This window comes from Cervus canadensis, chromosome 16, assembly GCF_019320065.1.
Source record: "Cervus canadensis isolate Bull #8, Minnesota chromosome 16, ASM1932006v1, whole genome shotgun sequence".
NCBI classification, from domain to species: Eukaryota; Metazoa; Chordata; class Mammalia; order Artiodactyla; family Cervidae; genus Cervus; species Cervus canadensis.
The window spans coordinates 37,402,412-37,424,292 of record NC_057401.1 but is presented as its reverse complement, the minus strand read 5'-3'; the positions used below and the strand labels follow the sequence as shown (position 1 = coordinate 37,424,292).

The 21,881-nt window shown below is 44.0% G+C and overlaps 3 protein-coding genes and 1 non-coding gene across 17 annotated transcripts in view; 2 read left to right on the top strand and 2 right to left on the bottom strand.

Moving 5' to 3' along the window:
• Positions 1-9,383, top strand: part of RAI14 (retinoic acid induced 14) — a 160,724-nt gene extending 151,341 nt beyond the window's left edge. For all 11 annotated transcript variants that reach the window (XM_043488745.1, XM_043488752.1, XM_043488748.1 and 8 more), the window contains 4 exons: positions 305-1,840; positions 3,043-3,192; positions 6,630-6,695; positions 7,488-9,383. In XM_043488745.1, the coding sequence (XP_043344680.1) occupies positions 305-1,840; positions 3,043-3,192; positions 6,630-6,695; positions 7,488-7,565 (1,830 nt within the window). In that variant the 3' untranslated portion in view covers positions 7,566-9,383. The remainder of the gene's footprint in view (positions 1-304; positions 1,841-3,042; positions 3,193-6,629; positions 6,696-7,487) is intronic.
• Positions 8,410-16,274, bottom strand: LOC122454337. Of its 2 annotated transcripts, XM_043488758.1 has the most exons (3): positions 15,875-16,274; positions 15,359-15,439; positions 8,410-10,217 (listed from the first exon to the last, which is right to left on the bottom strand). In XM_043488758.1, the coding sequence occupies exons 1-3, from the start codon at positions 16,074-16,076 to the stop codon at positions 10,189-10,191; spliced, it is 312 nt and encodes a 103-aa protein (XP_043344693.1). In that variant the 5' UTR covers positions 16,077-16,274; the 3' UTR covers positions 8,410-10,188. The 2 variants fall into 2 exon arrangements, 1 of the variants encoding a protein (XP_043344693.1); XR_006273364.1 differs by lacking the exon at positions 15,359-15,439 and having other exon boundaries at positions 15,875-16,240.
• Positions 15,999-21,881, top strand: part of TTC23L (tetratricopeptide repeat domain 23 like) — an 86,055-nt gene continuing 80,172 nt past the window's right edge. For 2 of the 3 annotated variants that reach the window (XM_043488754.1, XM_043488756.1), the window contains exons 1-2: positions 15,999-16,128; positions 17,850-17,924. In XM_043488754.1, coding sequence (XP_043344689.1) covers positions 16,088-16,128; positions 17,850-17,924 — 116 coding nt within the window. In that variant the 5' untranslated portion in view covers positions 15,999-16,087. Of the gene's footprint in view, positions 16,129-16,427; positions 16,554-17,849; positions 17,925-21,881 lie in introns of those variants that run through there. The other variant, XM_043488755.1, reaches the window with a different exon arrangement.
• On the bottom strand, positions 17,006-17,078 carry TRNAG-GCC. The gene has a single exon. It is a non-coding gene; the product is annotated as a tRNA-Gly (tRNA).

The window sequence follows — 21,881 nt, the reverse complement described above, 5'->3', positions numbered from 1 at the left end:
AAGTAGGGAAACTACAATAATATGAGAAACAAAGAAAAATTTGAGTTAGAAGCTCTGCAGCCAAAACAGGTGTTGCATTTTTAAAGTGGCAAACATAATCTGTCCTTCAAGAGCACAGAATAAGCTTAGTGTTGTTAAGCCTGACTCTTGTGTCCCAGACCATATTTTTTCATGGGGCAAGAGGACGCGTGCAGAATGATACTGCTGCTCCCCCATACTCAAGGTTTGGATTTGCTCCCCGATTGCAGTTGCTTGCTCATCTAACCACACCTTTGGTGTCATTTCATTCTTGCCTTCTTTCCAGGCCAAAACACCCAGGGAGGGGGAAACAGACCTGAGCTTCGACTCTTACCATTCTACTCAAACTGACTTGGCCCCATCCCTGGGCAAACCTAGTGAAACCCCTCCTCTAGACTCCAAACCATCTCCATCTGTCATAACACATTCCTCAAGTAAATCCACTCTCGACAGCGATGTCAGAATCCAGCAACTCCAAGAGGTTTTACACGACTTGCAGAAGAGACTGGAGAGCTCTGAAGCGGAGAGGAAACAGCTGCAGGCCGAGCTCCAGACCAGGAGGACAGAATCAGTGTGCTTAAACAACGCCGAGATCTCGGAGAACGGCTCCGACCTCAGCCAGAAACTTAAGGAAACTCAGAGCAAGTACGAGGAAGCTATGAAAGAAGTCCTGAGTGTGCAGAAGCAGATGAAGTTGGGCCTGGTCTCACCGGAAAGTGTGGATACTTATTCACACCTGCATGAGCTGAGGATCACCGAGGAAGAAATGGACGTGCTCAAGCGGGACCTCCAGGGTGCCCTGGAAGAAAGTGAACGAAATAGAGAGAAAGTGAGAGAGTTAGAGGAGAAGCTGGCAGAGAGGGAGAAAGAGGCAGTTGTTCAGCCACCGAGGGAGGAGTACGAGGAAATGAAAAGTTCCTATTGCTTGGTGATTGAGAATATGAATAAGGAGAAAGCATTTTTGTTTGAGAAATATCAAGAGGCACAAGAAGAAATCACAAAACTGAAAGATACGTTGAAAAATCAGGTGACCCAGGAGGCGGGTGATGAAGCTGAGGACATGAAAGAGGCCATGAACAGGATGATTGATGAACTCAACAAGCAGGTGAGTGAGCTGTCCCAGCTGTACAAAGAGGCCCAGGCAGAGCTGGAGGATTACCGGAAGAGGAAGTCTCTAGAAGACGTCACAGCTGAATATATCCATAAAGCGGAGCATGAGAAGCTGATGCAAGTGACAAACGTATCCAGAGCGAAGGCCGAAGAGGCACTGTCCGAAATGAAGTCTCAGTATTCAAAAGTGCTGAATGAGCTGACCCAGCTCAAACAGTTGGTAGATGCTCAGAAAGAGAACTCTGTCTCCATCACGGAGCATTTGCAAGTGATAACCACTCTGCGGACCACTGCCAAAGAGATGGAGGGAAAAATAAGCAGTCTGAAAGAGCACCTGGCGAGCAAGGAAGGGGAGGTGGCAAAGCTGGAGAAACAGCTCCTAGAGGAGAAGGCGGCCATGACCGACGCGATGGTGCCCCGGTCTGCCTACGAGAAGCTCCAGTCATCTTTGGAAAGTGAAGTGAGTGTGTTGGCCTCAAAATTAAGGGATTCCGTGAAAGAGAAAGAGAAGGCCCATTCAGAGGTTGCCCAGATTAGAAGTGAGGTCTCACAAATGAAAAGGGAAAAGGAAAACATTCAGACTCTCTTGAAATCCAAAGAGCAGGAAGTAAATGAACTTCTGCAAAAATGCCAGCATGCTCAGGAAGAACTCGCAGAAATGAAGAGACATTCCGAGAGCTCCTCAAAACTGGAAGAGGATAAAGACAAGAAGGTTGGTGAGACTGTTGCTATTGAATTTCTAGCTAGCAAACCCTGGTACTTTGAACCTTCATTTACTGAAATTAGCATTTTTAGCATTTGTTAGCACTAAGCTATTGTGAATGCACTAAGGCTTCACACAGGACTCCATCTGTCCCCAACACCACATTAAAAATAGTAGGGTGGACATTTATTTAAAGAGAGAGAGAGAGAAAGCACTTATCTTCTTCTACTTCCCTCACACCAGAGTATTTTCAAATGTGTGGTACATATTTTCCCCTTAAAAATTATTTTACAGAAGCTCTGCCAAGTGTCAGGGGCCAGAAGTGAACCCCCCGGCTGAGAAATATTTGTGATCCATCTTAAACTTCTACTCCGTTGGAATCCAGACAGATTTCCTCTGTCATATGGAAAATCAATTACTGCCAGACTTGATACTGCTTCCCTAAACCCCATGAGCTTACTCTTGAGTCAGTTTAAAAGCCCTCCCTGGTCCTCATTTTCAAACGTGTGCAACAGGAGAGAAAGGGAGGAATGTGGGGGGCCAGGCAACTCAGCTCAGATGGGCTGAGCATGGAGGAAGGTGGAGAGTAAGGGAGAAGTGAAGGATGCTTCTGTGCTTGGATCTGCTCTGCATCCCCAGATGCCCAGTCTCCCAGGTTAGATGTTCTGAACAGCATTCACTAGAGAATTATTTATTTTTTATTCCTTTATTATCATGAATGTTTCCAAAAGAGCTTCCAAAGCCAAGGAGGCAGGGGTTTGAGAGGGGGTGGGCGTGGGGATTGTCTTCACTACAAGGTAGGATATCAGAGATACCAGGGTTCCTAGAACTTATTTCTGATTGCCTATGGCAGCAATAGGGAACAAAACCTAGCTGGCTCCAAATATTAAATACCTGAAATTCTGTTTTTGATTTAATTTTTTTAAACAGTCCTCCATCTTAAGGGTGAAAGAAGGGAATCCACATAACAGATGTTACCTTCATGGCCCCAAGCACAGTCTCATTCCAGGGCCCTTGTCTGCATAGGCTTGTTGGTTTCCCTGACTCTTACCTGTTTTTGTTTCATTGTATGGCTTTTCTTTGAAAAATTAAGAAAAGGGATTGCTCCAGGCCCAGAGGCCAGTCGAGGCTGTGTTCCCAGTGGAGAAACAGCTGGCATCTTGCCTCTGCCGGTGCCTTCTCTCCTGATAAGAGCTTTCCTTTCTCGCTAGATAAATGAGATGTCCAAGGAAGTCACCAAGTTGAAGGAGGCGCTGAACAGCCTCTCGCAGCTCTCCTACTCCGCCAGCTCCTCCAAGAGGCAGAGCCAGCAGCTGGAGGCGCTGCAGCAGCAGGTCAAGCAGCTGCAGAACCAGCTGGCGGTGAGCGGGGCTGTTTCCGTGGCTGGCTGGGGGGTGGGCGACAGGTGGGAGCCAGGCAGAAAGCTGCCCAGCCTAAGAGAGTCATGCTTTAGTGAGCAGTTGACTAAAGACCTCTAGGTGAGGGCCAGAGAGGGAGCTGGTGGGTTTCCCAGTCATTACCTGCAATGAGAATTCCGTGTGTCACTGGGAAGGGAGGCGTCTGCAGGATAGTGGCAGGAGCCTTCTTGTCTTATTCCCTCTTCCACTCACTCACTCCCCTTTCTCCGTTTTTCTGCTTCAGTAGTTACCATCTCTGGCAGCGGCTTGACATGTTTCTTATTAGGGGGCCAGGATGCTTGGTGGTTGTATATCCACATGTCTGAAGCTGCTTCTTGGCCCCTCTCCTGATTTCACCCAGGAAAGCTCTTTCACGTCTGTACTCGTTTCTGGTGACTGTTGTAACAGAGCAACAGAAACTTGGTTTAAAACAACACAGATTTATTACTGACAGTCCTGGAGATCATAAGTTCAAAGAAATCAGTTTCACAACAGTAAAGTCTAGGTCTCAGCAGGGCTGGCTCCTTCTCAAGACTCTAGGGGAGAATCTGGTTGTCTTTTCAAACTTCTGGAGGCTGCCTGCTTTCCTTGGCTCATGGCCCCTCCCTCATCCCCAGAGCACGTCCCTCCAGCCTCTGGTTCTGTCCTTCCACCTTTGACCTTTTTGCCTCCTCTTGCTGCGATTCATGGGGTCGCAAAGAGTCAGACACGACTGAGTGACTGAACTAAACTGAACTGATAGGACCCTAGTAATGACATTTAAGGTCCACCCAGATAACCAGTATAATCTTTCTTTCCATCTCAGGATCCTTAATCTAAAAGGTCCCTTTTGACTGATAGGTAACATTTATAGATTCTAGGGATTAGGACATGGGCATCTTTGGAGGGCCTCTCAGGTTGAGAGACTGAGAGGCCAGGGTGGTGGGTGGTTCATCCATGTGGATACCGAAGTCAACCAAGTAATGACAGAAGCAGGACCAGAAAGGAAGACAGTGATCAGAAGACAAAGCTATAGAAAGTGTAAAGTTTTCATTGTTGCATGCTCACTCAGTTGTTTTTGACTCTTTGTGACCCTGTGGACTGTAGCCCACCAGGCTCCTCTGTCCATGGGATTTTCCAGGCAAGAATACTGGAGTGGGATCCATTTCCTCCTCCATCTCCCCCACCAAGGGATTGAACCCGAGTCTCCAGCATCTTCTGCATTGGCAGACGCATTCTTTTACCACTGAGCCATCTGGGAAGCCCTTTAGTTGATGAGGGTATGTGATGTTTTCTACATGAAGATTAGTTTACCCTGGGCTGTTGCTGGCTTCCATTTACATGAACTTGGATTTTGTGATTCCTTCAGTACAGATCAATACTAGTGAATTCAGGTTTCTACAGTCCTTACTCCCTCTGGCTACAAAGTTCAAAGCTTTTTTATGTTACCAGCTCTAGCAGTGGAGTCGTAGTCAGGGAAGGAGAAGATGCTCTTGACTGTTTTGCAGGTCATTTTTCTGATCAAGTGGTTATCACAGATTTGTAGATAAAGTACTAATGGTTTATATAGTCATTCTTACAATTATCCAACATGCATTTAATGAGCTTCTATGTTATCAGTAATGTACCAGGTGTCCATGATATAAAAATAAGACACAGCCCCTGCTTTCATGGAATATAATGGCTTGTTCAATGTACTCAGTATGGTAAGCATTCGTTGAGAGATGACCGACATGCTGTGGGCATAGAAGGGCAATGTGCATAGCCAATCTGGGTAAACCTTGGAAGGCCTCCTGCAGGAAGTGATGCTTGTACTGAATCTTAGATGAGTAGGAGGCAGCAAGGATGTGGCATTTAGATGGCCCATGGTAGCTGCAGCAAGCACAGCTTGGAGTGGAGGTGTGGAGTGTGGACGGCTGGAGGCTGACTGCTGGAGAAGTGACTCAGGAGCTAGGTATCTGCAGGAGCTGAAGAGAAACAGTGGGAGGCAGGGGAAGCCTAATGCAGATTTGCTAGAAAGACAGGAGATGGTGGTGAAGGGAGTGTGGGATGCTTTCAACTGAGATCTTGGAGATAACAACTGAGGCAGGGAGGTAACCATAAGAGTGAGTGGCTAGAAGGAAGAGAGACAGGTCATGAAGCTGAGGTTGAGGGACTGAAAGGCCAGGGTGGTAGGTGGTTCATCCACGTGGATACTGAAGTCAGCCAAGTGATGACAGAAGCAGGGCCAGAAAGGAAGACAGTGATCAGAAGACAAAGCTATAAATGATGGAGTGGAGGGAGCCAAGAGGCGGGAGGAATCAGCACAGAGAGAGCTACCAAGTATACTTCCTAGTGGCATGAACTTCAAAGATCAAAGGTTCCAGGGTTGTCCTTAAATGGGAAGGACACCTCATAACTAACACTGATGAGAAGGAGGTAAGAATAGATACTGATGGACTTCAGCTGATTTTTTAAGTGATCCATATGTGATAGTTTTGATTTCCATTGGGAAATAGGAAGAAAGGCCTCTTCTTAGAAGAGTTAAGAGCTGAGTTGAGATCCTTGAAATAGTCACTGAGAGGAACTGGAATAACATCTCAGCAAGAAGAAATAAAAGCATTAACAGCTGTGCTGCGGGGCCATTTGAGAGTGGGGTCATCACCCTGTTTACCTCCTCAGTACACAACTAAATCACTGAATTCCCCAGGGATTATATACCACTGGTCACACAGTAGGTGATCAACAACTCTTTTTATAAGATTACATTTTAAAAATTAAATTAATATTTGGTCATTTTAGAAAAGTTGAAAGATTAAAAAAAAAACTCTGAAGAAGCTAGTCTAGATAAACATTGTCTATAATTTAACCACTCAGAGACAGTAACTGCATTTGATGTAGTTCCTTGCACTGTTGTTTACTTTGTTTGAATACATTTGCCTAAGTATGTGTATTTATATTTGTTTAAACAAACATGGGATTATAATAACTACTTTTTACAGGAATTTTCTTCTGGAGTTGACATATGCCAAGATATGAAATAGATTTTTTTTTCCCCTAAGAATATTGACAAGTGTTCCAAACCACACACCCCATCAAGTCCACAGCAATTTCAAAAGCTTCCTGTGCTAGTTGCTGGAAGGAATCACTAGGGTAGCATTTGGCCACAGCCTTCTCCTAGGATTTTTTTTTAAGGTCTCCTAAGCCCCTGATGGTGGCTCAGATGGTAAAGAATCTGCCTGCAGTGCCAGAGACCTGGGTTCAATCCCTGGGTCGGAAAGATACCCTGGTGAAGGGAATGACAACCTACTCTAGTATTCTTGCCTGGAGAATTCCATGAATAAAGGAGCCTGGCAGGCACTAGTCCATGGGGTCTCGAGTCAGACACGACTGAGTGACACACACAACAAGCTCTTGAACAGTGTCAAATTGTCTCTTTCTAGGAATGCAAGAAACAACACCAGGAAGTGATATCTGTTTACAGGATGCATCTTCTTTACGCTGTGCAGGTATGATATCTGGGGATCCTAAAGAGACATCACAACAGGGCTTGTCCAGATCCCCGTCTTGAAACTAGCAGAACGGGTGAGAATTTGAGGAGATGGATTTTCCGTGGAAAGTTTTTTCAAATACCTTCTGCTTTGCTTTGGATTTTGTGTTGGGAGCCCCTTCCCCTGTTAATGGGGAGCTGCCTCCTTTGTTGAGTGCTGAATGAGGAGGTGGCCGTTACACGCCCCGAGAAGGAGTCTGGGGGTTACTTTCCAGGCCTGAGGATATTTGCCGAGCCATTGGTGCCGTCGCATTCCTGGGATGGTCAGTGTTCTGACTGGCTGGGCTCTCATTTGCTGTTAAGGTTCTAGAAACCCTTTGTTGAGGGCTCTGCTGGGATACCCAGCCTCCTTGTCCTCTGGAGGAAAAAGATCAGGGCCCTCACTAGCCTCAGTTCCTCCTGGAAATGTGGGAATGGGTAGGGCTCACATTTCCTGGGAAGATCAAGGGGGGCATCTAAGGGCTTATGCCTGGTAGTCATCTCACTCCCTAGGTGAGGGAGTGCCAGGATTTAGGTTCTAATGAGTGTCATTTTGTTTTATTTTAAACCTTTTTGACACTCACTTTTCTAACAAGCATTCAGCCTCCCCTCTGCCCCTATTATTTTCTGCATTTTGATGCTCCTGTGGGACAGCAGCCTCTGCCTTTTATTCACCTCCTTCCTCGCCACCCCCCAACGTCCCACATGAATTGTGTCCAAGGCATGATATCATAGGTTATTCTAATGAGTGTCTTGTGTTGGAATTTCCTAGGGCCAGATGGATGAAGACGTCCAAAAAGTACTGAAGCAAATCCTTACCATGTGTAAGAACCAGTCCCAGAAGAAGTAAAGTGGATTCCTTGGCAGGACACTGGCCCCTTGCTGTCCACCTTTGTGTTATATCCAGAGTTGTCGGCAGCCACTGCCATTGTTCTCATTCGTGGTATCACTGTGACCCTTATCAGAGAACTTCTTCCCTTTCCAGAGACTCCTTTCTGAGGACAGGTCCCTGGAGAAGAACGTCCTCCGTAGAACCGCTGAGAGACTTCAGAGCAGCAGAGGGGAAAGATGCAGTCACCCATTCTGATCCAGAGCTGGCATCAGTCACGCCCAGGAGTCTGGTCCCTGCGCTGGCAGCGGGGCATCTTCCCTGGTACCTGCCTAGCTAAGGGGCTCCATGGCTGCATGACACGTTGACGCTCCATGCAGCCGTGCTTCTGTTCCTACACTCGGGCCGAGCCATTCAGCACAGTAGGGTTCTCTTTACTTTTGGTTTCCTAGCCCCATCCCCACCCCCAAACACGACTTAATTTCTAACCAAATTAGTATGACACTAGTTACACGCTATGCGCTTAAGATCCTTTATCATGATGTCCTGTGGATTTAAAAACTTTAATTCCATTTTTTCCCCATCTGCCTTATATTTCTCACCACCCTGCTTGTCAATCTTACAGTCAGATGAGCACTATTAACTTAAATATGAAGTTTAAAAACAAAAGCAAATTGTCCTTAAAAGTTCTTTCTTAAGTACATTGCTGACATGTTGCAAATTTTCTATGCAAACTTGCCTCCTGCTGTTTGTTATCCACGAAGCTCAGGAAATCCAAACATTTGTGTTTCAACAAGGGACAGTAAACTGTGTGTTTACAGCCAAAAGAAATGCCTCATAGTTTTTAACCTCAATTTTTTAAAAGTGTTTTTTTTTCCTGTACAATATTTTTATTGGCTCTTAAAGATGTTTTCATATCTAAATCCCTAAGTAACTGAAATTTACATTAGACTATATTAACAAAGTATTTTTTAGGTAATCATGCTTAAGACTTTATATATATAACTTTTCTCTCCACGTTTTCAGCTATATCAGAAGGTGGCTATATATTCCACTCAAAATGAGCTGCCACCAACACCCCTAGACTTTCTACCATTGTGTTCTTAGGACTGTAGCACGTCTCTAAATATAGTAAATCCTCTTTAGCCCATTGAATATTTCTGAGTGCCCCAACTCTACCAGCACCTGTAAATTACCTTGGGAAGGACTGTGAGTACCAGTGGGTTTTTCAACTTTGAAACACAAAATCCTGGTAAACATTACGGTGCCTAGCCAAGGTCTTGGGAGAAAACATCTCTGTTCCCTTTACTTTCAGGTTAAAAATGTTTCTGACTTGCTTGCAGCTTCCTTTATGGCCTTGATCTTATAAGGGATGTAAACTGAAGACAGAAGTCTCTAACGTATAGAACTGTTAAGTGTAGGCCGGCTCTGACGGGGCTGCCTGCGCTCAGAGGCCACTTGGCAGCCCTGTGCTGAATGAGGGCCAATGACAGCGAAGCAGAAATGGCTTTCGAACTTGGTGTTACTTTTCTTAAGTTGTTTATAGTTCAGCAATTTCGAACATGCTCCAAAGAAAAATGTGAAAGGACTTTCTGTCACAGCACTTAAGAAAACACAAAACCACCCCCACCCCACCCCCACACAGAAATGCTGCAGAGTGTAAAACTTGAGACATTTTGTAGGACGCCTGACAAAGTGTAGCCTTTTATCTTGTTTCAGGATGCATATTTATTTCAAGTACTCTGGTTAAATACTGAAGTTACATGCTGTAGTTTAGCCTTTTGCCTTTGTAATTTACAGAAAAGTACTGCAGAAAATAAACTTTTGTTTCGTTTTGCATCTCCCTTGTTGATTTTGGGCGCCTTCATTAGCATGCCCTGTAGGGCTTCTGAAGATCAGCTCAGTAGCTCTTCAGGGTGACGGTTTTTATACCATGTGTCGTGATCAGCAGGTGGCCGTTGTCTGCTATCTCTCACGCAATATGTCATACCGTTCCCATCTTCTAGCTCCTGGGACCATCTTGAACTCTCCCCCAATCATCAGCCACTTTTGAACACTTGCATCACAGTTATTTCATTGAAAATTGCCTCTCAGTTGATCTGCAGTCTTTTTTTTTTTAACCATTTAAAAATCCCCATTAGATTTTTTTTTTCTCTTCTATTTTTGAAAAAGTAAAAAAATGTGTGCTAAGTCACTTCAGCCCTGTCTGACTCTTTGTGACCCTATGGACTGTAGCCTGCCAGGCTCCTCTGTCCATGGGATTCTCCAGGCAAGAATACTGGAGTGGGTTGCCACGCCCTTCTCCAGGGGATCTTCCCAATCCAGGGATCAAACTTGTGTCTCTCATGTCTCCTGCATTGGCAGGTGGGTTCTTCACCACTAGTACCACCTGGGGAGCCTGAATACATACACATGGTTTATTTTTAAAAAGTCAGAGACATTATCCTGTCACATTACAAAGTTAATTCATTCCTGAAAAAAACTCCTGTAGGGTGAATTCTTGCAGGTTGAAATCATAATTAAAACACCAGATGACAATGAAATGGGTGCAATTATTTAAGTAGCTCATATTCTTCATAGCACAGCGTAACAAGGCCATCTCCCTTTGCTCATGGGCTGCTGCTGCCAAGGCACACCATAATACTCAACTGAACACTTGCTCACCTCCTCCCTCTGAAAAGAAAAAGGACAAAAGATACCAATGAAAATAATGCAAAAATATAATGTCTGAGGCTACTGTTATTTTAAATTATCAAGTGCATGCCCCCTAAAAAGAGCTTACCTCAACAAAGGCCAACCGTTCAACTCAGAAAATAATTTCCTGGGGACACTCAAATGAGTTCTTAACTTAGATAAATCCAAACCAGGCTTCTTAAATGGAAAGAACTGTCATATGCCAATGGCAGGGTAAGAAAAGAAACAATCATCCCTCAATGATTATATATCACAGTATATTTGTAGGATAAATGAGATAAACTGAAAGTAAGTCTCTCCTTCTGACCTCCCCAGAAGTAACAGCTATTTAGTTTCTTGAATGACCTAAGACAGTCTGTGTCTATATGTATTGGATCGTTAATGAACATTTTGGCCACCCTAACATTTTGCTTTCCTCTTTAAATATGGACACTTCATTCATTCTTCAGGACCATACTTTTTCCACCTAAAATATCCAAGAGATTGTTGTTTGTCAGCACACAAATCTCATCCTTTTTAACTGCTGCATAATGTTCCATAGTATAATTGTGCTGTATTTTATTAAACTAGCTCCTCATTGATGGGCATTTAGTCTGTTTCCAGTATTTTACAGCCCTAAAACTGATGTGATGACTATGCTGTGTGTAAATGTGTGTATGTGTATGAGCATCGTTTGGGTAATTTTCAAATTGTCCATTTGCACACTGGCTTCCATCAGGTGATACAAGAATGCAGAGAAGGAAAAAGTAGAATAGCGTGTGGATTGTCACAGAAAGAAAGGTCTTTTTCTTCACATGGGTTTCGTAAGAGTCATCAACTTGTTTTTCTTACGTAAACTTTCAGACTGACTCCAAAGCCTTTAATAATTCAACTCACCGATCTTAAGATTAACACATGATATGCTGTGTGGAGAAAATGCTCCCAAAATATGTTGATGCATAACCTTTTGCCATGTGGCATAACTGGAATGCTGGGTGCTGACAGCAGTTGAAACACCACCCAGCCAAGATGGGGGTGATGTAAGGTTTAAAAGGCAGACTGCAAGGCAGAGACTGAGCTGAAAAAAGCAATAGACAGAGGCATTCACGAGAGCAGTTTCTGTTTACCTGCTCAGGGCAGAGAACTGTCAAGCATTCAGGGAGTGTGGCATATTTGTGAAGCAAAGGACAAAAACCCATCAATGACAGTCACCATAACTGAGCCAACAGGAGCTGGTAGAGGGAGCAATCGATGTGGGTGGGTTCCAGCAGATGAAAAGGCTCCTTTGAGGAGTAAATCCTCAAGAGATGGAGGTGGATAGAAGGGAAGAGTCATTTCTGCACATTCACTATAAGCCAAGCCCTAAAAATGGGAAGAAACTATTTCAAGAATGGCGACTGGGTGTACCAGATTGTTAGTGGAGAATGTGGAGGGAAGACAGAGGAGCAGGACACGGTCAAATAATGTAGGATTTAACAAAGGAGAAGGGTAGTAAGAATTACCTGTGTGTCACCATCAGATGTTTTCAAACCTATACATTTAAATCAGGTTAAACACACTCTTCATAGGCAGAATAACACCCTCCCAAAGAGGCTCATGTCCCAACTCCTGGAATTTAAATAGTTTATGTTATATGGCAAAGGAGAATTAAGTTCTCAGATAGAATTAAAGTTGTTAATCAGCTGACCTGATTAGCCTGATACAGAGATTATCCTGGGTTATCTGGGTGAGCCTGCTGTAATCAAAAGGCTCTTGTAAAGCAGAGGAAGGAGTCAGAGATTTAAAGATGCTGCACTGCTGACTCTCAAGATGGAAGAAGAGCCGAGAACCAAGGAAGGCGGGTGGTTTCTAGAAGCTGGAAAAGGCAAGAAAACAATTCTCGCTGAGAGCCTGTAGCCCAGCCATGGTCATGCAGACGTTTGACCTCCAGAAGAAGGAGGTAATAAATTCCTGTCGTTTTAAGCTGCTAAGTCTGTGATGACTCGTTATAGCAGCAATAGGAGACATAACAGAGACCAGAACCTCTAATAATGGGGAGTTCCTGAAGATGACACAGTTTACTGTTATTGAATATGAGTAATAAGCCAGGCACTCTGCTGGATGCTAAAGGTTCAGTGGTGAATATAAACCTCCTGCTCACAGGACCACGCATCTGGTCAAATGGCCCTGCCACGGAGCAGACATACCATGTTCATTGGATGAGTGGGTAGGTGGAGATTTAGATGGATGAATTGCTTATAAGGCCCTGCATCGTGATCTCCTCTTAGGCTGACTCATTCTCCTGTCTCTCTCGCTCTCATTCTTTCATCACGTATTTATCTTTCGCTGTGCTGGGCCTTCATTGCTGTGTGCGGGCTTTCTCTAGTCTGGGCAAGTGGGGGCTGCTCTCCAGTCGCAGTGCACGGGCTTCTCTCTGTGGTGGCTTCACTTGCGGTGCACGGGCTCAGTAGTTGTGGCACACAGCTTCAGTGGCATGTGGAATCTTCTCGACTAGGGATCGAACGAGGTGTCCTCTCCTGTGTGCAGGCGGATTCTTAACCACTGGAACACCAGGGAAGTCCTCTTTCTCTCATTCTTAGTTGAACCTTTTGTTCTTTGAATCGATTAAATTTGCTCTGTCCCCAGGACTTTGCACTTGCTATTAACATCCTATAATGCCCTTGTTGACATTTGCCTGATTTGCTCCCTTATTTCCCGTGGTCCCTCCCCAATGCCACCTTGTCAGAGAAGTCATCCTTAAGGACCCTGTATAAACCAGCACAGCCCTCCCCACCTGCCCACGTCACTTTCTAGATCCCATGCTGGGCTGTTTTTCTTTGTATAATTTGTTACTTCCATGGAAGGTGGTTCATTCCTTTCCCAAAGCTGGACCCCTTAGCAGGGGCCTGAGACCAGCGGGAAGAAGGTTTTCTCCTAATTCACACAATGCATGCTCAGTCACTTCAGTTGTGTCCGACTCTTTGCGACCCCATGGGGTGTAGCCGGCCAGGCTCCTCTGGCCCTGGGATTCTCCAGGCAAGGATACTGGAGTGGGTTGCCATTTCCTTCTCCGTAATTCACACAAAGTTGCTGCCTATTCCCTAAACCACCTGCCTTTTTCTAACTTGCAGGGTGCTTACTAGCAGCCCTATGTTTTTCTTCACCTGGTAGAACAGAAGCTCCAGGAGAGCAAAATCTTCATTGCTTTGCCTGCTTTTGCTTGCCTAAGGCTTAGAAAGAGCAGTGTCAGGCACATGGTAGGCATTCAGCAGGTATTTTTCCTTAAAGGGATGGACAGATACATGGAGAAACTCACAAGTAAACGGAGCACAAACAGCCTTAGGTGTGTGACTATGAGACCACGGATGGGACACCAAGGGAGCTCGGAAGAAAGACATCCAACCCTGCCTTGGGAGGCCGGAAAATGTGTTTTAAGAAATTATACCGTCCATGAGAAAGTTTATTTGGATGTCCTTGTCTTCAAGTTTCACAGTTCCTGGGTTTGGAATAATCTGGAGATAATCACATTTGATTGGGGATTGGAAGACTTTAGAAGGAACCCTCTACGCATGGTTCCTCTATGTGATTTCTGCAATAGCAACGCTTAATCAGGATAGAGGGAGAAACTTTGCGTGAACAGACTGTATTAATAAAAGCACTGTCTCAGATTACTAGCATTTCAATTCAGAGTCAGTAAGCAGAACTGAAGCACACCTACTATTGAGACAGAGGGAAAGGGCAGGACACAAATGCTTGATGACGGAGTGAGGCTGCTGGGATGCAATAAACACCAGCTGGAACCAGCTGAAACCAAGGTGGCTTTAAGAATAGCCGGGTCATTGATCTATAGCTCATTATACCTTCATTGTAATACTAAAAATCACTCCCCTTATGCCATGCTGGTTCCGATGTGGGCCATAAAAGGCCAAAAAGTGGGCAGTGGCCCAGTTCCTGGGAAATCCCTACACTGGTGGCTCAGACGGTAAAGAATCTGCCTGCGATGCAGGAGACCCAGGTTGGGAAGATCCTCTGGAGAAGGGAATGGCAACACACTTCAGTATTCTTGCCTGGGAAATCCCATGGACTGAGGAGCCTGGTGGGCTACAGTCCATGCGATCACAGAGTCAGACAGGACTGAATGACGAACACTTCCTGAAATAGCAAGAGTCCTCCCTATGAAATTACTTAGACCATAAAATCCTATGGCCCCATGCCCTGAGGTCGCTCTCACTGAGCCGACTGAATTCTACCTATGGAATGTGTATCTCTCTAAATAAATTTTCTTTCCCTTTACTGTGGCTTGCTCTTGAATTCTCTCTTGCACTAAGCTAAGAACCCTCATGTGGCAGTCCATCCTAAGGATTCCTGCAGACTCCAGGACGCGGTGATATTTCCCTCTCCTGCAGCTCCATAACTAAGATTACATCTGTAGCCAAGGTTGAAATGCAAGGAAAGAACAAAAGTCACAGGTTTAGAACTCTAAGAGTCTTTAAAGTTCTTCTCATCTGATTTCTAATTTTACATATGAGGGCAATGTGCTTCTGGTTAGAACTAATTAAATGGAAATGGCACCAGTGTTAGCTTTAGGAACGAGAATTCAATGGCTGTTCAGCACCTCACTTCTCACCAGGACCAGCAAAGCAAGTGTTCAGGAAAGAGAAGTTATTTTTATTACTCTTGGAAACAATCTCATAGGCACTTCCTACCATGACAGAACATTAAAACTCTTCAACGAAGACCAACTTATAAGGGTAAGGGAGATGTGTCAGAGAACAGGAAACAACTTCTTCCTTTTTATCCTCATGCATGTTAAATATTATTCATAGAATCACAAAAATCTCTGGTTTAACCTCACAAAATCCTGAGACTGGAAGGGGTTTTAGAAAGCAAGTGGTACAAATACTCTCACAGTAGAGGCGAGAAAACCGAGTCCCCTAGACTATGACCTGCCCCAGGGCACAGAGTCCAAAACAGAACTCTGCCATTTCAAAGCCCAGCTCAGTGCTCTCATCGTGGTTTCATGCTGAGGATTCTTTTAGGAAACAGAGAATAAAGCAAGTGGGATCTTTCTGAAATTTTGGCTCAGGAGCTTGAGGGTAGAGATTTAAGCTTTAATAGGCCATCTAGGTTTAAACTTATGGGATATTAAAAAGCAAACTCACTTAAACAGCTCCTCCAACCTAACTCCAGAAAGGCTATCTTGGCAGTCCAGGAGCAACAGCAATTAAACCTCAACAAAGGAACTGGAAAGAACAAACACTAAATGTAAACACCACCTGTCAAGTTCTTGGTAAATATTTTCCTTTTCTCTCTACTGAGCTTGCTCGTTTTTGAAAAGGAGAGGACATACCAGTTCCAATTTGACTTGTCATAGGCCCCTAACTCATTGTGGGGTTCATGACAACTCCTTAAACACAAGGCTACTTGAGCCAGTGCCATTTATTTGGGTATTGACCACAACTGCCCCTTCACCTGGCAAATCTAAATGTTTTCACTGTGTCTTTCAGGCCACTGAAGGTGGGTAGGATAAGGCTACATGGTGTATAACTTTGCGCTATGTAGTGTTTGCCAAGTGTGCCCTGTACCCTGGAAAATATTCTCTGACCTGCCAATCATTAGCAGAACTAGTGGACCATTTCTTAAGCTACTGACTCCCTACACTCCGCTCCACTACTCACGTGTAGCGCGAATTTTACCAGGAGAGGCAACAGAGACGGCGCCAGCACCGTCAATAGTTCTGAGGCTTTCCTCGCCGTGCCCCGAGAGACAGAACACCCCGGGAACCGCAGGGTGCAGGGTGCGCGGGAGGCGCAGGGTGTCGCCGAATACAGCCTGGGTACATCGCAGCTTTAAATAAAGTCGAGGAGCCCGGGGCCCCATTCCATCCTTCGATGGGATTTATCGCCTCTTTCCGGATCTCCATCTCCGAGAGGTAAAGTCAAATTGAGAAAAACAATAGTAGGCGGTACAGCTCCAAGAGAGGGAAGTGTCAGGACGAGACTCCGGACGCCCTCATCTCGCTTGGGAGGACCGGAAAGCCTCCGGGGCGGCAACAGCTGTAGTTGGCTGGGGCAGCCCGGGATTCCGCAGGACCGGAAGTGCCCGCGTCGTCATGGCTACAGGCGCGGACGCTAAATGCCGCCCGCAGCATTCCGTTCCTATGGTAACACCATTGTCTCCAAAGCCAAAACCCCGGCGGCGGACGCGGAAGACAGAGCTAGCTGAGCGTCTTGCTCCCGCAAGGCAACCTGTGGCGCCTTGAACGAGGTCCGCAGAGGCCAGTACACTGAAGCGCCCCACGGAAGGCGAGCAGAGGGTGCCCGAAAGGCTAGTTCCGGGCCTTCTGCCCTTCGCCAGGTACCCCGCGACACTTGCCTCTTGGCCGCCCTCGCCCTCTTCCGACCAGGGCCTCTGCGGCCGGTGCGCCGCTGACAGGAAGCCAGGGTGAACCTCCGACGGTGCTTGAAATGTGTTAAGGTTTACGAAGGCGAGACAACTGCAGAAAAGAGGAAAGCGATTTGCACTGGAGAGAGGGGCCAGAATTTGGTGTTACAGTTCAGGGCCATGGGAAATCTCACAGGAACAGAATTTAGGAGATTGAGAAGTCAGAACCTCACCCCCTGGCCACAGTTTATATATATGCATATACACACACCCATATATATATATGGGTGTGTGTGTGTACAGTTTATGTATGTGTGTATGTTTGAACTTCGCCCCCGGCCACAGTTTGTGTGTGTGTGTGTGTTTGGCTGCACCTGGTCTTAGTTGCAGCACTCAGAATCTTCATTGCAGCCTGCAAAATCTAGTTCCCTGACCAGCGATTGAACCTGGGCCCTCTGCATTGGCAGTGCAGAGCCTTAGCCACTGGACCACCAAGGAAATCACCGGCTACAGTTTTGAAAGTAGAGATTAGAAAGACAAATTAGTGAATCTTCCCTTCTAGTCTTTGGGTGGAGCATTAGTCAGAGACCTACTCAGGGCTCAGGTGGAAATGAGTGACTTTCTGCATGGTGAAATTAGGAGAGACTTGGTGAGTGCTAATGTTCATAAATAATTGCATTGCGTTTTTATTGGATTTAAGCAACGGGGATAACCATAAGGGTTCAATTTAGAAAATAATATAAATTATTTTTTTCTTTTTTTGCCATCAGTTTTCACTATTTCCTCCATCAGTTAATGACAGCAATTAAAATAGATGCATGTGTTTTAGCTCTTTAACTAGGATCACCTACTAAATAGATGTCTCTAGGGACATGAAGAATTAACAAACACACTATTAGTGTGTTAGTTGTGAGAGCTGGTCATCTGCAAAAACAATATCTGACTTGAGTAGGAGATCACAGCTTCCATGATTCAGGAGATGTAAATGTGTTGGCTAAAGGGGTAGGAAAGGTCAGAGATTGGGAGGTAATGTGGAGTAAAAATTAAACAATAGAAATTTAACTCAGGGATTTAATTTGGCAAATGTCTTTAATTTCTGCTTTCCAGGTCCACCATTCATGAGTGTGTGTGTAGTCTATTTGTGGATTTAGGATGGGTTATATGTTTGGGCAGTTTCAGTTTAATGCTAATAGCATCCAACAGAGGGAAAATAGAACAGACTTCTAAGCGTTTTCTTCCGAAGCTAATCTCACATGTGATTCTTGGTAGGAAGAAGATGCAAGCCAGCCCCATCCGCATCCCAACTGTCACCAATGATACCGACTGGGACTTCTGCTTCCATCTGTAAGTGCCACAGAGTCTTAGCATCACTTTCCACTGGCCTGAAGCACTGGGACCTTCACTTTTTTTAATATATGAAAAGATTTTGTTTTTCAGTGTTTACATTTTATGTTTTTTAAAAGTATGTTCGAATTTAGTAGACATTTTTATTAAATTTTTTTTTACTTTGTATTGAAGTATATCTAATTAACAATGTTATGATAGTTTCAGGTGGACAGTGAAGGGACTCAGCCATACATATACATGTATCCATTCTCCCCCAAACTCAACTCTTCTCCCATTCAGGCTGCCGCATAACAGTGAGCAGAGTTCCCTGTGTGACCTCCACTTAAGGCCAATCTTGGTGAGAAGCTTTGCATGCGTGTTATAGGGAAGATTGAGCTTCTGTGTTGTTTTCTAATCACAGTTCTGGACTTCCCTGGTGGCTCAGACGGTAAAGCGTCTGTCTACAATGCAGGAGACCTGGGTTCGATCCCTGGGTGCGGAAGATTCCCTGGAGAAGGAAATGGCAACCCACTCCAGTACTCTTGCCTAGAAAATTCCATGGACGGAGGAGCCTGGTGCAGGCTACTGTCCATGGGCTTTCAAAGAGTTGGACATGACTGAGTGACTTCACTTTCACTTTCACCTGTGCAAGGGCTTCCCTGGTGGCTCAGTGGTAAAGAACCTGCCTGCCAATGCAGGAGATGTGAGTTCAATCTCTGGTTTGGGAACATACCCTGGAGAAGGAAATGGCAATGCACCCCAGTATTCTTGCCGGGGATATCCCAGGGACAGAGGAGCCTAGCAGGCTACAGTTCGTGGGGTCACAAAGAGTTGGAGAAGACTTAGTTGAAGCACGCACACGTGCAACCTGTGCAAGATGGAAAAGAAATGTTTTTTCCTAATTTAAGGGAGGTTTCAACTCTTTTTTACAAAGATAATTTTAACAAGATTGATAAAGTCATGGAGAATTAAAAAGTTAATGAGCAAATTGAAATTGTTTCATGAAATAGTATTAGTCTCTCAGTCATGTCCAACTCTTTGCAGCTGCATGGACTGTAACCCACCAGGCTTCTCTGTCCCTGGGATTCTTCAGAAAAGAATTCTGGAGTGAGTAGCTATTCTCTTCTCTAGGGGATCTTCCCAGCTCAGGGATAGAACCCAGGTCTCCACATTTCAGGCATATTCTTTACTGTCTGAGCCATCATGGAAGCCCTTCATGAAATAGACAATAAGTAAATTAAAATTTTTACATCATAGCAACTAATACTTATTGAGCAAATACTATGTGCCAGGCTCTGTTCTAAGTACTTTTATATTTTAACTCAATTAATTTCTCCAACAACTCTGTGAGGGAGTTACTGTAATTACCCCATTTTTTAGATGAAGAGTATAAATTAAAGAAAGGTTAGGCAGTTTGCCCAAAGTCACATAGCTAGTAAGTGCTGTTCAAACTGGGCAGTGTGACTTCAGAGTCTATTCTTTAACCACTTCTCTATACCAGGGCTTTTCAACCTTGACATTATTGACATTTTGGATTAGATAATTATTTGTTGTGGGGCTATCTTGTGCATTGTAACATCCTTGGCCTTTACCTATGAGATGTCAGTAGCTCCACCCCAGTTGTGACAAGCGAAGTTATCTCCTGACATTGCCAAATATCCCCTGGGAGCAATATCACCCTTGGTTGAGAACCATTGCTCTATACCAATTCTATCAAGTAGAAATACAATGCTAGCCAAAAATCTAATATTAAATTTTAAGTCGCCATATTAAAAAATAAAAAGAAACAGGTAAATGTAAATACTATATATATATATAATATTATATAAAATAGTTAATGAAGTATTTTTCTTCATATTAAGTCTTTAAAATTCGGTGTGTATTTTACACTGCAGATCTCAGTTCAGGCCAGCTACATTTCATGTGCTTAATAGCTAAGTGTGTCTAGTGGTTAACATGTTAGTATAATTCATTCTGTACCATCTTATAAAATATTTTAAGGATTATATAACTATAAAACTTGAAGTTAAAAATGTAGAGTTCAGGGATTTTTCTGGTGGTCCAGTGGTTAAGAATCTGTATTTCAGTGCAGGGGAAATGGGTTCAAACCCTGGTCTGGAAACTAAGATCCCACATGCCCTGCAGAGCAACTGAGTCCACTCACCACAACTGGAGAGTTTATGCACCAAAACGAAAGATCCTGCATGATGCAATGAAGAACCTGCATGCTGCAACTAAGACCCAGTGCAGCCAAATAATAAAATAAGTATTTTTTTTAAAAAAGAAAAAATGTTGAGTGCACAGTAGAGTATCTTGGAAATAGTCAGATAATTCATATCTAATTTTACTAGTAAGAATTCATATTTATGATGGCAATATATAGAATAAGTTAGAGACCTAGCAAGGCAGATCATTCATTTAACTGGCCTAATCTTTATATATATGTTTTTTTTTTTTTTTTGGTCATGTAGCACAGGGGATCTTAGTTCCCAAACCAGGAATCAAACCAGCTTCCTTTGCATTGGAAGTGCAGAGCCTTACCCACTGGACCACCAGGGAAATCCCTGGCCTAATCTTTTTATTCTGACTATCCTTTGAGATATCTATCTGGTCAGTTTTCTCCAGGTATCTTTCTTACCTTTCACAGCAACAAATTCAAAGCTAGTTCAGAGCTTTGCAGTCTCAAGTCATTTATCAAGACTTGAACGTTTCTTCTTCCTTTGAGGCCCTGCTATTAAAGCTTGGGCTTATTGTTTTTAATATTGAAAGAAAGTTAATAATATTTTTGGTGACCCCAATAGATTGAACTTCTGCTCCAGGTATATGAAATATGCAGCCTAAGCAAGGTCTTCTGTTGAGGGACTAAGTTTTCTTTCTGTGAGTTTCTTGAGTTAGGCTCTCTTGCCACAGATTTCCTCTATCATCAGTCTTTTTCAGGCATCTTGAAGACCTTACACTTCCTTTTTCCATTCATTTGTTCATCATTAAATAAGCAGTTATTTTTTCCTACTGTGACCCAGGTATCAGGGTTTCTTAGAAAGAAATGAGACTCAGTCCCAGCCCAGGTGGATTTTACTTACTAGGAAGCAAAGAAGTCTCAGAAACAAAACAAATTTTGAAAAAGACTGTAGTGTGATTCGCACTATAGTCGAAGTTGGAGGAAACTTTCGCAAGCCTGTAGAGGGTGTTTGTACTGCTACTCCAGTGCGATATTTCCAGCAGAGGTGACGCTCCATTTGGGTCTTGGGGGAGTATGGAATTCACCAGGCAGAGATCAGGCAAGTTTAACTCCTGTTTCCCAATGTCATGGCTCCGCCAGGCTTCTCTCCCTTTTCCATTGAGTTTTTGCACGTCGTCTGAAAGCACACTTGTGTTTGTGGGCTGAGGGCAGTCCTGCCGGGGCCTGGGCCTGGGCCTAAAGCAATGTTGCTGCCCTGTCCACATGGTTTACCCACATGCCTAAATAAATATAGGTTATTGAGAACAGAACTCTGGATGGATATTAACATGTCATTTATTCGAACCTGGTGTAAAAGTTTACGTTTGACATTTATTTTCCTTCTAAATTTTCTCCTTTTTGTATTCTTGCAGTGAGCATTCATTACTTATCTAATTAGTGGAAAAGGAAGATAAAATTTTTTAGAAAACTATGCAGTTGTTGAGCTTTTAAAAGCTATCATGAATACAAAGGTGATTCTTTGGGGGAGCTTACTTCTAATTAAAATTTCTGCTGTTCCTCTTAAGATCTTAGAATTCTATTTCTTCTGGATCACTTTATGATTTTTCTGGTAGAGTTAGAATATGGTTATCTCTTTTGTTAACATAGGAGTCACTCTTTGGACTTTATCACATCAATTACCCATTCATAATTATGTTTAGCACTGGAATCTGAGATTTACGTTGTCTGTGTATGCATGTGTGTATGTGTGTGTTAGGGGTGGGGCAGGGGTGCTGGGGAAGAGGGAGGAGATTTTT

Bases quoted from the DNA above. Each gene is read 5' to 3' on its own strand.
- LOC122454337 (XM_043488758.1), bottom strand. From the start codon at position 16,076: ATGGGGCCCCGGGCTCCTCGACTTTATTTAAAGCTGCGATGTACCCAG. The intron at 15,440-15,874 runs GTGAGTAGTGGA...TGTTCTTTCCAG, and splicing joins TGGTAAAATTCGCGCTACAC to TTCCTTTGTTGAGGTTTAAT. The intron at 10,218-15,358 runs GTGAGTTTGCTT...TTTTCTTTTCAG, and splicing joins AGGTTGGAGGAGCTGTTTAA to AGGGAGGAGGTGAGCAAGTG.